General features: G+C 41.8%; 1 protein-coding gene across 1 annotated transcript in view; it reads left to right on the top strand.

The window, feature by feature from the left end:
• The first annotated feature begins 1,045 nt into the window (after positions 1-1,045).
• The window catches only part of LOC138590769 (peroxidasin), a 54,304-nt gene continuing 37,515 nt past the window's right edge, over positions 1,046-17,834 (top strand). Inside the window, exons 1-5 of the mRNA XM_069661125.1 lie at positions 1,046-1,131; positions 4,092-4,163; positions 7,095-7,166; positions 14,126-14,197; positions 17,373-17,444. Of these exons, the coding sequence (XP_069517226.1) occupies positions 1,046-1,131; positions 4,092-4,163; positions 7,095-7,166; positions 14,126-14,197; positions 17,373-17,444 (374 nt within the window). The remainder of the gene's footprint in view (positions 1,132-4,091; positions 4,164-7,094; positions 7,167-14,125; positions 14,198-17,372; positions 17,445-17,834) is intronic.

The following is a 17,834-nucleotide window of genomic DNA, read 5'->3' as shown; positions in this document are numbered from 1 at the left end:
GTTTGACAATATGAGTTAGTTTAATTTAATGTTTTTGCATAATCCTTTTTAAATAGAGCAAAAATTCAAACCATAATGGCTACAGCATTACTTTTTTATTGCAGCAGAAAGACTTTCAGTTGTTGCATTGTGCATGTTTTTGTCCATTGATTATTTCATTATGTTCCATTACATGTGGTAATCTGGGTGTAACCGTGAACTAGCAAAAGAAGTGAAGATTTCATTCAATCTTTGGCTTCCTTACGTTGTGTGTTTGTTGATGACATCATTACGGTATGTTCTGCGCGATGCATAGAATACGTGCAGGTAGGAAGGGCAGTATTACCTGAAGGTTCTACAGATTTTAGGCATAGAAATAGGGAGTAAGTAGTGTATTGGATCAATATGTTTTGTGTGTTCTGTTAAAAAGAAAGATCAACATGTCTTTTCTTTTTTCTTTTATCATTTTTGACACTTTATTTTAGGGATGCAGCGATTAAATCGATTAAAATCGATGAGTAAAATAGTTGGCAACGACTTTCATCATCGATGAGTTGGGTCTTTGTTATCATGCCAGCATGCGCTGAGAAAATGTCACGGGGGGCAGCCAGCCAACGCCGCGGCTTGTGTAGCTCACGTAATGAATCACAGGAAGTTTCTGATTCTTGATAAAGCTAAAGTCCGGGTTCATTAAACCAAAACAAAATACAGAGAAAACTGTCGGAACGTATTTCTGTCTGTCACGTGTTTAAATGAACTTGTAATCATGTGTTTGTCCATCAGAACGGACACTAATCTATTAGCTAAAAATTAATAATCGATTAATCGTAGAAATAGTCGACAGATTAATCGATTATGAAAATAGTTGTTACTTTATTTTACTTTTCGACTTCCCTCAGCAGAAGTCACAACTATTGCTTTCATGTTTGCACCTGAGATGGGTGCTGCCTGAACCAGCACGTAGCCCCGCTCCCCTCTTCCTCCTCCTTCTCCTCCCTCTCCTCCCCCTCCTCACCTTCATCCCCCAGCGCTGGAGGCAGTTAGGTAGGACAGCCCCCGCCTCAGCATGTCGGGGCAGTCCACTCTGCCCCCCGGGGCTCAATGCCTGCAGAGTGGTGTTTTTCTAAGGGTGCTGTACGTCTTCACCTCACAGTGATCCCTGTTCTTTCCATGAGACCCTCACCCATCTCTCCGTTTAAATGACAGCTCGTTTTCTTAGTGCTCCAAATGCATCAAACCTGTTGATACTGAGCACTTTTATAGTTCAGAAGCTGCCGACTGATTTAAACTTGAGATCTGGAACGCTCCACTTTTATTTTTCTTATCTCGACATTAAGAACTTAATGAAGTTTCTCACACACTGAAGGCGGTGCCAGAAACAACACCATCACTGCAGCTGAAGGACGTTCCACACAAAGCATGTCAGTTACATAAAAGCTCTGCGAGTGAATTCTTGCACCAGCTCGCAGCCTATATGAAAGGAAGTGAGCATGTGAAAGGCTGGACTCGCTCTGATTGGATCCATATGCGAGTGCTTTTACAGAGCGACTGACCCATAAACATTTCAGTGCCTATGAAATCAGTTGATTCTGTTATTTGGCCTACATTTTCACTGAGCAAAAAGTCTGGAATGTATAGCTGCATGCTGCTTTGACTGGTGTTATATAAAGGGGAAAAGATAAAGGCGAAGCTAAAGTATAAACACAGCATCCAAACTAAATCTGTTAGCTTTGGATGGACAGCAAAGAGTGAAAGCTTTATGAGACTTCTTTTAACAGAAAAGGTGCAAACGGTAAAACGGAAAAAAGATGTGCAGCCTCTCATCACCCTGGCATCTTGACAGTACGTTATGTCTGTGTGACCCAGTCTCGCAGTATTTACTTTGAAAGGTCATCAGCTAAGAAGAATGTTGGTCCAAACAGTCCAAACTGTTGCTGTGGGAGTTGAGCTTTCTGAAGGAGAGAGGTTGATGTCGCTCTCCTCAGAGCAGGCAGTGATAAATCTGCTTTATGGTTCAGAACAAATGTTCTCTTCGTCTCTTTGGCTGGAGGTTTGTTCAGTATGCTTTCCTCTCAGGATGCCATGCTGGGTCAAGTATTGCACAACGCTCTGCTGTGGGTTAAAACACCAGTAAAGACCATTCATTGGCTGGGTGTGTGGTGGTTGTGGGAATGGTGAGTGACTGACATACTGACACTCCTGACCAGAGCTTGAATCTTTTTGGATTTTAATGTTCTTTAATTTAATGTTCAGTAACAAGATTGGACATTTGTTCATCTTAAGTTCAGTACAAAACTCCCTTATTAGTCTACACGAGAGTCATGTATTAGCCTACATGTAAGACGCATGTTCAGCTGACTTTTTCAAAGCACTGGCTGAATGCTGAATTTTGCCTCGGGATCAGTTAAGGCCATGTCCACACGTACACGAGAATTTTTCAAAACGTCGCTTTTTCTCTACGTTTTGGCCTTTCGTCCAAACACAAACGTTGTTTAGGTCACTGAACGGATCTGAATCCACGGATCCAGGGTGAAGACTTTTAGAAATTCCGTCTACACGACATAAACGGCGTATTCAGCTCGTGACGTCAGGCTGTGTGCCGTTATCCCCTTTGTGAGGCGTCACAAATGAGACGACATTCCTCGCAAAATGACGGACTTGACAAAAACAGTGATGCTTTTAACCTCGCTAACCTGACTTTTTACATGTTTACACATATGTGTACACATATATTTACATATACTGTATACGTCCCCCTTCCTCTATGCGCCATCGCAGCCCGCCGGGTAGTCTTCCTGCTAAAGATTTTGATTTGGTTTTTGATTGGTCGCGATTTTCTTTGTCTGCATGACTGCGTTATGCGGCCGCCGGTTGGTGTGGCATTCTCTTTCTGTTGTGTTTTCGTTTGGCAGGGATGTTTTTATAACCATGCTTGTGTGGACAGGTTTTTTCCGGGGAAATGAAGGAGAGAAATACTCGTTCTGAAAAATACCCGTGTACGTGTAGACATGTCCCGAGTATCTATCCATCTATTATTTCCAGCCAACTACTTTGTTAGAGTTTCAAGTTACATCACATTTATTTTTACCTTTCTTACTCATCCAACTGGAGAAAGGATTTTAGCCGTGGGTCTAATGGATCTAAACTTAAAACCTCAGACCTCTGCAGAGTTTGTCTCACAGTAAGAACCTTGTAACAATGAACACTGAAGGTATGCTAACCTAAACACAAGCTGAGCATCTAGAAATAAGTTGGCATCTGTTTGGTTTGCAGCCCCTCCTCGGGTCCTTTGTCTGCTGAAGACCATTGACAAAAACTGACTTATAACTGCTGATTCAGATTCACGGGGTTCATTTTAGTGGAGAGGAGGAGGCCTGTGTGGATAAAACAGCTACTGGTCAGAACGGTGTCCAGTGAAGGGTCATTTGGAGTCTCTGTAAAGACGACAGCCTGGCATGCTGGTGAGCCAGCGGTTCTCTGTGTACAGTAACACAACTTGAAAACAAACAGAGATTCAACTGACAAAAATTTGAGTCAACTTGGGGTCTTTGAGGGGACAGCACGACTCTTTAGCTGTGTTTTAATGCGTCTCATATGAACGGCTGGTTCCACTTACTGAATTGATCTTATATAAATACATTTAGCAGGCAGCTTAGCTGAAGGTCAGACATAATATCTCTGATTAGATGAAATGTTGTCACTACCTGTCACTCTGGGGATGGTAATGCCACATGGGGTTAAGAATGATTTCACCTTCACGAAGCTAAATGCATTATGGGGGTCTTTAGCTTGTCACTTTGATGGCACACAGAGTCGTTTGCTCTAAGACCAGGAGTGATTAGTGTCATGTCACACTACACTGTTATCATTACACAGCCTCTTTAAATTAGAAGGACAGTGAGCCCTGCTGACTGCTGCGACCAGCCTTGTGATTGTTATCTTGGGGGCAAATGTTATAAAAATCTGCCCTCATGATTAAAGCTTGGCATTCCTCTGAGATGAGTAATGTGTCCAATTATCCTCAGGATTATTTCACCAAGGCTCTGCTGTCACCCACAGGTCATGCCCGTGTATCTATAAAGCCATTTAATGTTTTTCCTTGTGTTCCACAGAGATCTGAGGTTCAACAAAGTAAAGGATCTACAACCAGGTTCCTTCAGACGATTAAAGAACCTCAACACACTGTAAGTCTTTGTCCTCCATGCTTCTCCATCCACAGTCTTCAACTAATGCAGACATGGTGGGAGATTGTTTCCTCAGAAATGTTTTCATAGCGATGACGTCCTGTTAGATTAAAAAACCCACTGCTATTAAAAATCAATCATGCCCATTTCCTTATAACTGCACTAAATTATTGTCACTTCCATACAAAGTCCTGTTTGTATAACACACACACACACACACACACACACACACACACACACACACATTCTTGCTCTGTTCTGCTGTGGTTTCACACATGTAGGTCAGCTCGTAATCTGTGAGGAATTTATTTTTCCACTTCCACCCACAGGGCTATTTATCATATGTCCAGCCTGCGAGACGGTCGTGCATAGCTAAGCTAATAAAAGCAGAAATGCTCCAAGGTTTTTTTTTCATACTTTCTTGGCAACATATTAGTTTAGCGCCCTTATTGTGGAAGAAATGTGCTTCAGCTTATGTAAGCCATATCCTTATCTTGACGCGTCACATTTTAGACCCTTGAAGAAATCAAACACACCTCACCCCATTCAAATATTTGCAAACATTATTGAGATGCTTTCCCATCCATGCATGCTGTGGAGTACAGGAGAAATATGCAGTGTTACGGCACATTAAAGTGAATAAGTGTAGATCTAGTTATACATCATAGTTAATAAGCATGAGAACATATGCATGCCATGATGGTAGATTTAGTTTCAAAGTGAAGAAAAGTCCCTTAAGGCAGAAGAAAAGCCGCGCCGGCCAGCCATGTGGATTGTTGAGAGCTTTACATCCTGAACAGCTCGTCATGGTTTCAAGCTGCAGCTCCACCGACTGAACAAACAGTCTTTGAACTACAGCAAAATGTCCAGTGTTATGGCTGAACAGACAGAAATATGTCAGTCATGTCCGTTGAAGGGAAGAAAGTATTTTCTGTTCTATGGAATCATCCTTTGATAATGTGTTGCTCTGCATGTTTACAAGTTTAAGATCTAATAGGGTAATTCCAGTACTCACCTGAGCAATACTTTTACAGTTTCTGGGGTCCAAATCAGTGTTAATTTCGTTAACGAAAATTATGATGATAAATGTTCATAAACAACCTTTTTTCGATGATGAAGGCGAGATGTAAACAAGCTAAAAATAGTGTTTTAATAATAATAAATCTGATGAGCCGTACGTTTTGTTTTCGTTGACTTGACGGGACTAAAACGTTAGTGGTGGGCTGTCAGACATTTAAATTCCATGATATTTTCCCCCACTGTACGTCTAATCTGTCTGTCAAAATACAAGCAATGCACTCCTGTAACTTGTTGAATTGGTTGAGGGTCGTGTGCAGGTCCTCCTGAAGCCGACCCAGCCATACAGGTGAGGATGTCCATGAATGGATGTACATGACGGCATCCACAGAAAACCGGTTTCGTCAGAAAAAAAGAACAGATGGACACATTTTATTCAACGTAATGCACTGCAGGAACACAGAGAAAATGTTTTGACTAAAAGAAATGACTAAAGTGTGATGACTTTTTCTGAGTAAAACTGGACTAAACTGTTTTGTGTTGCTGTCGACTAAAACTATAAAGGGTAAAAATGACTAAAATGTAACTGAAACTAAAAAGCATATTCATCTAAAGACTACGACTAAATCTAAGATAGCTGCCAAAATCAACACTGGTCCAAATGACTAATAGGTATAAAAGTTTAGCTATTGCCCCAGTAGGTAGCTTCAGCCGTTAGCCTCTACTGTCAGGAACCCAAGCTCTGGGCAATTGCGCCCAGTGAAAGTACGCCCCATGAAACCGCTTGTTTTAGCCACTGACAGGCTCAGATTGAGCATATACAAACGTATAACAAAATTACAGATGATCCCTAAAGAGTAAGACCTTTCTGTAAAATTGTAAGTAGGAAAGTAAGTCTCTTCAAAGCCACCAGACTCCATTGCCAAAAACAGTAACTTTACCTTGCAGAACACTGAACGTGCTGGTCTACCACTGCTTCAATCGATTTGTTTTTTGTGTGCGTTATTAAGTGTTTTACAAATATTGTGTTGGGTCTGAACTGACCATATAAAACACAACACAAACAAACTGACCGGCCGAGGCAGGGCCAGGCCAGCCACACCCATGTTCTGCAATATAAATCTACTATTTTGTCACTGAAGTCTGGTGGCCTTGAAAAGAGCCGTGGTTTGTTTCTGGTTTAAAAAAAGGATCTTATCTGAACAAAAAGTTCCATCTGTTTGTTGCAATCTTATCTCTAATGTGTCAGACTGCTCGAGAAACTATCTAAGCGTGTCAGCGGCAACAACAAGCACTTTTACTGGATGTACTTTGATTGCTCGCAGGGATTATGTTGCAGCTGTTAAAGCTCTATGAGTGTTATTGTGCATTCATTAATCATTTAGACCCCAAGTTATGGAAAAATAGGCCTCGGTATTTAAACCAAAATCCCCCTTGAAGAACTTAAAGAACATTTTTTATATAGTTGTGGCATACTGCACTTAAAATGAGATTAGAACAAATTTACTGTGCTTCTTATATAGCACTTTTCTAGTCTTGCAATCACTCCAAGACACTACATGTCACATTCACACATACATTCACACACTAATGGCAAAGGCCTAAGTGCCAATCTCCAGTCAGATCTATGCCCATTCATACTGGAGCAATTTGGGGTTCAGTGTCTTGCTCAAGGACACTTCGACATGTGACTGTAGCAGTCAGGGATCGAACCACCAACCTTCCGATTGAGAGACGACTGACTCTACCACAGCCGCCCCATATAACCATAAAATAACATGTCCCCTTTCGGTCGATTTACTCTGTACAACACATATAGTATGGGATATCCCATACTACATGTGCTGTACCTCATTCCTCTCCTTCAGGGAACAGAAGTTATAGTCATAACATTTTGTTTTCTTTTCTCCACAGCCTCCTTAATAACAATCATATACGAAGGATCCCCAGGGGGGCGTTTGAAGACCTGGAAAACCTCAAATATCTGTAAGTTGTTGAACTCATGTCAACTTTGTCTTGTTTCTTAGGCAAAACTATAGATCTATAGACAATGTATCTTTGTTCTTTCAGACCTTGCAGGCAAGAAAGCCTCTGTTAAATAAGTTCACTCTTTGTTCAGTCAATAGGAGAAGAAAAAAACAAAGCTTATTGACTGTAAAAGTGGAAAGCAGCTGATGCTTGTAGACTTGCTCAGTCAGCAAAAGCTTCAATGAAAAGTCTCTGTGTGTCTGATCCTCTGTACTTATGTGTCTGGAAGTCTTGACCTGGAGGCAGAGTTGAGGACAGATTTTTGAGGCGTGTGTAGCCTCAAGGTTTCTGTGGGATAAGTAGTTTACTTTGTTAGTCACTTACATTATCATCCCACTGGCCTTAGCTGTGATGAGAAGCTCTGTTTGTGCTCGCAGTTAGAGACTGTCTGATTTCCCTGCTTGGACTTGTTGATTTGTACGGGACAAAATGTAAAGATACTGACAGGCTTATTTATTTGTTTATGATTTCTATGAGTTTGGGGAAATGTTCTGTACAAGTAACATCATGTTTTGTGTTGTCTCAGATTAGGCAAAGCCAGTTCTGTGTTCAGGTCATCCCGATGGCTGCGATTACACAGTATATTCCTTTTCTCAGTTCTCCTTTAGAAGCCTACATGAGGCTTATGTTTTTTTTTTGTGAGACTCAATTTATCAGACTTTTCCATCGGCCGGACATTTAACATTTCCAGCCGACTACTGGCTTTGTGTTCCGAGTCACATGATTATTTCTGACTATATCATTTATTGCTAGGGGATAATACAAGTTCAATACAGATAAATAGATTTAGAAAGCGATGATAAACCATGGACATTTTTCTTTGATATGAATAGATCAAACAACCTAAACCAGCAGAAATAAACCAGACAAGGCCAATTAGCTTAGACAGAGCTAAACATCCAGCCAACTACGTACTTACTTTGCAAGAGCTTAGTCATTTTTAATGAGATCTTTTAACCTTATGAAGGATTGTTGATCTTCAGACATCACAGAAACAAGGTGAGCTAAAGTCATAGGTAGCTCGACTTGCAGCCCCTGAGGCACAGCCAAAGAGCTTTGGAGAAACACAGATTTTTAACACAAAACTGCTTTATTTAGTGTTTTATTTGTTTTAATCACTGAGTCCATTTGTTTTGGAGAGAAGGAGACCTCTGAGGATAATTCGGCTCTCGGTAAAAACCTTGTTAGCGATGAACATGGAAAAAATCCTAACCTAAAAACAAGCCAAGCACCTTCAAATAATCTAGCGGCAGCTCAGCTAGTTGCCCTTTCTGGCGTTCTGTCTGCCAAAGATAAGACTGATTATAAAAGTGGAAGTGCTTTGTTTAGTGTTATGATCAGTTTTAATCACGGGGTCTGTTTATTTTGGAGTGGAGCACATAATTCAGCTCGCTGTATAAACCTTGTAAAGATGAACACTAAAGGGTCATTTTGGGACTCACAACCCAAAGTGCAGAGATTCAACTGACGAATGCGGGTCAACTCACGGTCTTCTAGACTGATTGTTTGACTTCAAGGGGACAGCTCTTCTAATCTTACAACGCTGAGTAGCTTATATCTTGGAGCGCTGCACACTTGATACTCAATCACATTAATCAACTCCACTCAGCAGATACAGGGAGGAGGAGGAGGGGTAGAAGGATGTACAGACTCCTCTCTCTTCTCTCTCTTCCATTAACTGACCCCAGAACACAAACATGCACGTTCCCGTCATATACCCCTGCTCTTTATGTTGTAATGAAATCCTGTAGCTATTCAGTTACAGTGTTTAATTACAGAGCCCCTCTCACTCTAAAGCTGAACTTCAAAAACCTTTGTGATTAGTCTGAGGTGTCCTCCCACCTCTCCCCCTTCATGCTGATTCTGTGCTCTGTAGCTGGGGGGCTAGATTGTATCTCCCACCTCACCTCTCCACTTCCTCTGGATCCCAGTAAAGTCCACTCCCTGTCATCTTTCATGTCCTCCAAAGCTAATGGCCGGGCGGCTGTCTATACAACGACCCCCCCTCCCTCTCACAACCACCTCCATAAACAAGTCAAACAGAGGTCACCGCGCCTCTTTGTGGGAACCCCTCACTGTTTATTTTATCCTTTATTCAGTTGCCTCACATCCTTCTGTGATTGTCTGTGTTTAATGCAGGAACACAGACTTTTTTTGGGTGGGGGGGTTGCGTTTGCATAGAAGCACATTAAAAGTGGAATCCTTAGTGTATCGCCATAGTGTATCATGTTTTGGGGTCTAAATGACTGAATGAGAATTGCGCCACTTCAGCCAGCAGCTGCAAAATGGGCTGTAATGGCTGCTTTGTGATCCTCGGGGGCGATTGTAACCCATCAAACACGTCTTCTAAAAGTGCTTGTTTTTTCCAAAGACTCAGCTCAGATCGTTATTCTCAGTGTCTAACTACATAACTCAAAGGCTTGCTAGAAAAATATACCCGTTTTAAAGGTAAGGTGTTTTTATTTTAATCAGAACTAGCTATAAAACGCTTTCTACAAAGCCACCAGACATGAACAAAAACAGTCATTTTAACTCGCAGAATACTGGAGCTACTTGTTTGTGTTGTTGTGTGACTGTATTGTTTTAAATGGTCAGTTCAGATCATAAACAGCAGCGCTGATGTCTGCATGGAAAAATTACTCATTTCTTAAATGGAGTCTGGTGGTTTCAGAGACAATGATGTAGCTAACAGCTGTTTCTGATTAAAACAGGCTTTTGTCTTAACAAAACGGTTTATTTTCAGTTGTGTTCATGTCAGACATTTTGAAAAACAATCAGAAGCTGTGTCCAAATTCAGGGGCTGCATTCTCCCGAGGACGTATTTGAAGGCCGATTGCGTCACAGCGGCACCTCAAAGCCTGCCCCATTTCGAAGGCTCCTTCAGATGCGGCCAACAAACGCGTCCTCCTTTTCCCAGGCCACGAAGGATCCGTCGGGTGCAACCTTCTTGAGATTTATTGCACGTCAATGCAAACAAGATGGTGGACTCTTAAACGGCAGAGGAATACACTTTTGATTTCAGCTCAGTCGAATAGCTACAGATACAAAAGTAAAAAAAATAAAAAATGGGCCTTGAAACAAAATCTTAAAAATAATAGGTTCACTTACGCGACCTTAATTAAGATAGCTAGTTAGCCCACTAGCTACCTGTTGCTAGGCGACAGGAGCCACATTTGGTGACGTACGGTTGAAACAAACAGGAAATCCTCCATAGACCAGACCATCTCATTTCAGTTCGGCCTTAGTGTCTACGCAGGCGACAAATGACCCACCCTCTGTGGACCGTGTCCTTCGAAGGACGCAGCCTCTGTGGACCGTGTCCTTCGAAGGACGCAGCCTCTGTGGACCGTGTCCTACGAATGACCCACCCTCTGTGGACCGTGTCCTTCGAAGGACGCAGCCTCTGTGGACCGTGTCCTACGAATGACCCACCCTCTGTGGACCGTGTCCTTCGAAGGACGCAGCCTCTGAACTGAGACACAGCTTAAGCCTGTCAGTAGGAAGAAAACAAGCCCTTTTATAGACATACTTTGATTAACTGCTTTACATTGCAGTCATTACAGCCTGTTTCATCTGTTGTAGAAATTCCAAACCTTTTGTGCCAATTAGTAATTAAGACCCCAAAATATGTACAATTAAAATACTGGAATTCCCCTTTGATATTATTTTTTATGTATGTATATCTTTTCTTATTGTGAATGTTGATATGAATTAATGAAGTGATCACGTGCAGTAAGAGGGGAATCCTCCTGGGTCCTAAACCAAAAAAATAATAAACACAATGTTGAAGAAATCGGGGGATTTTTGAATAAGTGGTTTAACTGGACAGTTTCTATTTAAACACAGGCTGTTGAAGGCTGTTCAAGAGTATTACCACTAAAGGACATCTGTTCATTGAAGTCAAGCCCCCTTGAGATTTGATCACACAACTTCTAAATCCAGTTTCTCATGTAAACCTCACACACACACACACACACACACACACACACACACAAAAGACTGAAGTCAGCCTTGTTTTACTTTCAATAACGTGTGATCAGGGGACTCTTTGAGTCAGTTTAGACATTTACAAGATATTGCAACAATACGTCTCTTAACTCCTTTCTCTCCAAAGTAAACAGATAATTCTTAATAATCCGAGTTTTCATAACCATCATTTTTCTACAGAATTTTGTAACAATAGTTTAAACAAGGGTTTGTTTGTCATTTTCTGGTAGAAGATCATCTGGAACATGTTTGAAGGCAGTGCCATTCCTCCACGATTGCCAGTTTAGTTGTGGCTTTTAGTTTAATTTGTCTTTATCCTTTATCATATTACACAAGATAAAGTTTGTTTTTCTATCAACCTTTCATGTTCTATGAAAAGAAACCTGATAGCATTGACACAGGCGTGTTACATCACTGAGAAAGGCATGCACTGATAAAAAGAGGATGTTTATTTTTCCATAGATAGCCTGGCTTGTGCTGTGGGGGGAGAGATCCGTATCTCTCATCATGTCTCATCATGAATGTAATGCTGCACAGTGAAATAGAGAGATGGGGCTTGAAAGGACAGACAGCTGTAAGTTATTGCTTTTCTGGTGTCACATGTCTTTTACATGTATGGTGGAGGGGAAACATGCACATGTCAGAGTGCTAAGATACCACAGTGATCCCGAACAGGCTGCATAAGACTCCAGTCTGCTTCACGCTCAGATATAGAAGTGACTGCAAAATGTGGCGATGGAGACACACAAGGAATGTGTGATGTCATGTTTCATTTGTGCACTAATGATTTTTATTTGATGCATAATCTTAACAGAGATTTTTCTTCCTGTCTTTGAGGTGTTAAAGTATCTTTTGTTTTCTTGGGAATGTGAATTTGAAACTTTACATTGGACATTAGCCAGGTCTTATTAACTGAATGTAATGTATACAGCTAGTCTCTTATTTTCCTGCTTGTGTTTACTTGCTGTATTGTTGACCTCATTCACCTGATTACTGTGTGATGTTTGACAGAGCTTCACTTTTGTCACGGCACTCACTGAAGTATTATCTCAAATCGAAAACTTCCACTGCTTTTTTTTGGGTCATATTTTAGGTCTGATTTCTTCTTAGATGAGCACATCTGACGCCAAAGTGAGAACACACAGTTTGAAGTTCTGTAGATGTGAAAATAACACTGAGTGCTCGATATTCAGCTCAGAAAACATTCTCAGTTAAAAGGGTAATTCTGGTGTTTTTAATCCTAAAGAACATCAGGTACCAAAAGTTTTGGAAATGCCCTCATAGATTGCTTCATGCAGCAGCCACGACGCAGGCTGTAACAGCTGCAAAGGCTGCAAAGTAATCCCTGCGGCTAATGCGCCCACTCAAAATGTGTCCACTTAAAGGGCTCGTTTCTGCCATGGAAAGTAGGGCTGCACGATATTGGAAAAACGTATATTGCGATATCTTTTTGTTCTGCGATATGAATTCAATATATACTACAATTTACAAAGATACAGGAAATTATACCAGATAAATGCAATGTGTTTTCATATAAACAATTAACAGTCTTTGGGACTTTTAAGTCTTATTTGTCACCTGCATGAAAAAGTAATAGTTCAGGTGGAGCGACGTTTCTTTATAAAATAAATATTTGTGGGCTGCAGTTGTGTTATTTATACAGTGTCACCAACCATTGCTAACGGTGTTAAAATGTATGTTAAATCAGTGTGAACAGCTCGGTGACGGTAACTTCAACCTCACACCGGAACGAGGTGACGCTGTTAACAGCAATACTCTCACTTATAAGCCACCTCGCGTAACGGAGCTGCTGCCGTCACAGATAACGTTGGCAAGATGATCGAGGCGTTACGTGAGATGGCTTATAAATTATTCGGGTTCCCGTCAACAGCGGCACCTCGTCCTGGTGCTGGTTAATGATGTGGTTATATAAACAGACAGTTCACGGAGCGGGCGTGCTGGGAGTGTTTACTTTTAGCGGCTACACCTGCAGCGCACACACGACATGAGGTTGTGTGTGCCGACAGGAAGCAGAAGACATGAGTATGCGTACAGGCAGATGACACAGACTCTGCAGCTCAGCGGTCAGTTCACGCTGTGCTCTGATGAAGAGCTGCACTAATGTGATATCGGACGGACTTTTCCTGTGGATTAGTCATTAAAAAATAGAAACTGGCGGGTTTTAATTTGCACCGAGCAATAATAAAGTAGCAGCTTGACGTGTTTCACTTAATTTGCTTCACTATGGCACATCCCACGGTGTGTCAATTGCACATGCGCACATTGCAATTGCGATTATTAAACAATATATCGTGCAGCCCTGGTTGAAAGGCTCAAGTTGTAATTGTAAGTGTCTGAAGACATTATGGAGAGGATCCCTACAGAGGTAGACCAATTCTAACTTATGATCCCTTTTTTTAACATGTTCTGCAAAGTAAAATGATTTGTAAAAAGAGTCTCATGGCTTTGAAGAGAGCAGAATAATTGCTGTTTCACACAGAAGTGTCTATCTCTGGGATCTTTTCTGTAATGTTGTGAGAAACTTACAATCTGAGCCTGTTAGAGGCGAGAAAACAAGCACTTCTACATTGCTGCTACTTCAGGCAGTTGTGATTGCAGGCAGAAGCAAACTACTCGAGCAATTCCAAAACCTTTGATGCCACTTGGTCATTCAGAACCAAAAGTATTTAAAAACCCAGATTAATTAATTAAGTTACTGTGCAGTGTATCTGAGCTCACAGGAAAGAGCCTCCTCCACACAGTCCAACATTTCTACTTACAGCAGAAGTACGAGCACAACATCATCTGAGAAGAGCAGCTTTACAGTTGTTGATTTGACCTTTCTACTTCATCTCATAACAAGCAGAATTCAGATGATCCTGTGTGAGTGTGTGTGTGTTACTAATGTTCCTGATTATCTCTCCTTTCAGCTATTTGTACAAGAATGAAATCCAATCAATTGACAGACAAGCATTTAAGGGGCTTGTCTCTCTTGAGCAACTGTAAGTGACCAACGTCCTCGTCCACCTTTTCCTTCTGCTCGCCCTGCTGCTCCTCCTCCCACGTTCTGTCTCCCCGTCTGTGAATACCCCTACCCCCAGCCTCCCTTTCTGAAAGATTGATAAAAACACTTCATGACACCTGGTAATGTCTGCATGGTCATACTCGTACTATAAGCTAAGTCATTAAAGTGTCAGACATGTCACAGATTTTGAGATGTTATTGGATGCATTGTGACATGACTGTATCGGCCTTACACAGGTATCATGGTAGCTCTGTCCTGTTAGTTTTATTTACAGTGACACCCTCCTTCTCGAGCCCCCTATGTATGCCCCTCTTTCTCCCCGCCACCATGCATGCCGTGTGTGCACCCACCCTTGTATGCCGCGCTGACCCTCTCTGCATGAGTCGCATGTGTTGTGGTCCTGACAACAGATACCACCATGCGAAGACGAAAGCATGATATGTAGCCTTGTGATGCTAGTTCTGCTAGCAGTGTTGTGCTGGAGTCAAAGCTTCTGCTGTAGACCGAAGCTTTGATTTGTGTCCTGCTGCTTCAAAAATCCTCCGCCTGCTCTGATTTGCTGTGATCCGCTCTGTTAATGTGTGAGAAATGTTTCAAGAATCATGTGTGTTTAGTCTGTGTGATAACTGCTTCCTGTAAGTCTTGCAATCAGAAACTTGTTGACAAGATAAGCACACGAGCAATTGTTGTTGTTGTTGTTGTTATAAATATGATTCATGTTTTAGGACTAGTAATAGAATTGATGTTAAACTAGTGACATTATCACAAACAATATGGCTGATTTGCACCTTTTTCCTTTGCAAATTGTCCTTCCTGTCCTCTAAGCAGGGACCGTAACTTACTGTACCTCACTGTGACCACATTAACACAAAACAAATGTCTAATTCACCAAGTGAAACAAATTCCAACTTTGGGCTCGGCGCCTGGCAGCTGTTTTGAGTTTAGCTACAATAATGAAAGGTTTTATATGCGGGTGACAAGTTCTGAGAATGATTACGTAGACTGTAACAGTTCCTCTACATCCCCACTGAGCGAGAGATGCCAAAACCTGAAATCACAAACATTATTCACCGACATTTCTATATGAGTCACCACCACCCTTCAACTGTTGACGTTTTATCATCATGCAAGGGGGTTTTCAGGGCGCCTCGGGGGGTCACACAGGGTCACAGCTGTACAGTTGGGTGATATGGCCTTAGAATAAAATCAGATTCTTTTTAGCCCTATCGTGCTATTATGGGGAGCTAATGCGATGATGGTAGAAATAGGCTCCGTGCCTTTGGAGGACATTATCCGCTCCTCCAATGGGCCCTGGAAAACCTCCGCCAGACTAAACAAAATGCGTCATCTGGCGCAGGCCAGGGAGCTCGCTAAACTACACTTCCTTAATCTAGGACGCTGGCTTCCGATGTCATGTCTCTTTCAAAAGGTTTTAAATGCAGACTGCAGACCTGAAGATTTTTTATACCATCCACCGGTATATTCTCATCGTATTTCGGATTCTGTACCGCTCTGAGCCATTGCCTGCAGCACTCAATGTCCTTGACTGGAAAACGGTAGTATTTCACTCCATCGTCTCTCTCTCGGCCGTTCCTTTCAGAGGGAGGGGCGCAATGCATGCTGGGTGTTGTAGGAATGTAGAATGGGCGAAACCACAAGCTGTTTGTACAACGTTCTCCACAGCTATGGCGCCAACTTTAAATACTATTGCTTCTGTAGATTTCAGAGGACACCAGCTTTGAAGGTGGCTTTTTCAAGGGGCGAGTTGCTCCTTTAAATCAGGTCTACTTTTCTCCCAATCTATCTGAATCTATCTGCTAGTGGAAGCTGCTTTTTAGCAGGTTTTTTCGGGCCACCACTGTCTTGTGCAACTTCCTGTTCCAAACACTTCTCTAACTCGGCTGTGTGCCGGGATGCTGGAATAATTGAGTCCCTGTGCTGCGTCTTTTTGTTGCACCAGACTTTAGACAAACTTCACAGCAGACAATAGTTCGCTCGAGGCTGATGCTGCAACACTGAACCACTGCCAAACTACTGATGACAGTTTTTTTGGACCGAACGATCACGCCAGAACTTGCACATGACGGCATGTTGACATTTTACCCGATTCTGAGAAGAAGTTTGAACTGCAGGAGCTCAGTCCTGTAGGTACTGATTTAAAGGGAGTTAAAGTGATTAAATCCATTTATCACCCAGATCTACTTTACAGCAACATGTTTCATTATACAGAGTAGAGTCTTCTGGTGCTCTTCAGCTCAGACTGACTGCAGCTGATTGATATAATTTTGTGTCGTTGCCAGTTTAACTTGTTACAACTTCAGTGGATCACATACAGTTCTGAGAGTGGAACTAAAGAAGTGATTAGAGATAATGACTCTTCCTAGAGGAGGGATTAAGTGGCTCGAGCATTCATTTACAGCTGGCTTCATTAGAACATTTCTGCCTTCTGCTATCTGGACGGCATTCTGCTTTTCTCTTCTGGCTCCTGCACAACACATAGTTTAGGCAACACCCAAAGACATAATGTTGGACGTCAAGTACAGCTTGTAAAATGCAGCTAAGAATCAACAGCTGAGATATACTAACAGACCAAACTGAACTGGATCGTCTTGTGTTGAAGACATCACGAGGAATATGGCTTTTTAATTTATGATCCATGTTTCTTTAGTCTCTGTGTGTGTGTTTTGCTGCTGCAGCTGCTTTGACTGTTGCTTTCCCTGTCCCTCTATACAAGCAGATACCCATCTGAACCCTTTTTTTTATCAGCATATGATTTGATTTATGTTTCCTCAGCTCAAAGGCTTCTGGGAACATAAATTGTGCTTGCATTCCATGAGGTAATCTGTGTAGACGCTTTTCAACCTGTGGGCAATTTCGTTCTAAACTTCAGCCATAATTTATTTCATAGCTTGTATATCAGCTGTCTAAGATGAATGCCTGAAAGTGCAGATTCCCTCTGTCTGTCTGCATCCATCTAAAGCTAGATATTACTCTTTCTGAAGCTGTTATTTCAGTAAAGTGAAGTGGCACAGTGGACAGGTGAACAGGGATAAGTGGGGACACTTCCTCCTAGGACAATGATATATGTAGTCAAGCAGGAAGCCCTAATCCAGTTTAGTTGTGCTTTTACTGTACACTCTGTTCTGTTCCAGGTACCTTCACTTCAACAACATCGAATCTTTGGAACCAGAATCATTCACTCAACTACCAAAGCTGGAGCGACTGTAAGTGCATCCTGTTTGACATTTAGCTCAAGTACAAGGAGGCTTGTTAAACTACACAGCCATAATTAGCATGATCTGCTTAGAGAGGAAAGTGTCAGCGTGGGTAGATGTAAACTTTGCTTGGCATGTTAATCAACTGACAGAACATGAGTTATAAATATCTACAGACAGACGGCTCCTAATAAGCCTGTGAGCCTTCTGTTTAGTTCAGGCTTGTTTGTTGTTGCTTCAAACAATAATAGAGTAAGGGGCCTGATCCCAGACTAATATTTGGGGGGAATTGTGTTCGTTCTGTCAGAGTTGTGAAATGATGTCAGTCTTCTTCTTACTCCAGTCTGCGGTTTATTTGTTTAACTGACGACTCCAGTTCATGTCAGGAAACGTACAGGG

The sequence above is a fragment of the Semicossyphus pulcher genome, unplaced genomic scaffold, assembly GCF_022749685.1.
Source record: "Semicossyphus pulcher isolate SPU_LCO1_2020_fin unplaced genomic scaffold, fSemPul1.0.p SCAF_14, whole genome shotgun sequence".
Lineage (NCBI taxonomy): Eukaryota > Metazoa > Chordata > Actinopteri > Labriformes > Labridae > Semicossyphus > Semicossyphus pulcher.
The sequence above is the reverse complement of the archived record's forward strand: the minus strand, read 5'-3'. Positions and strand labels throughout refer to the sequence as shown.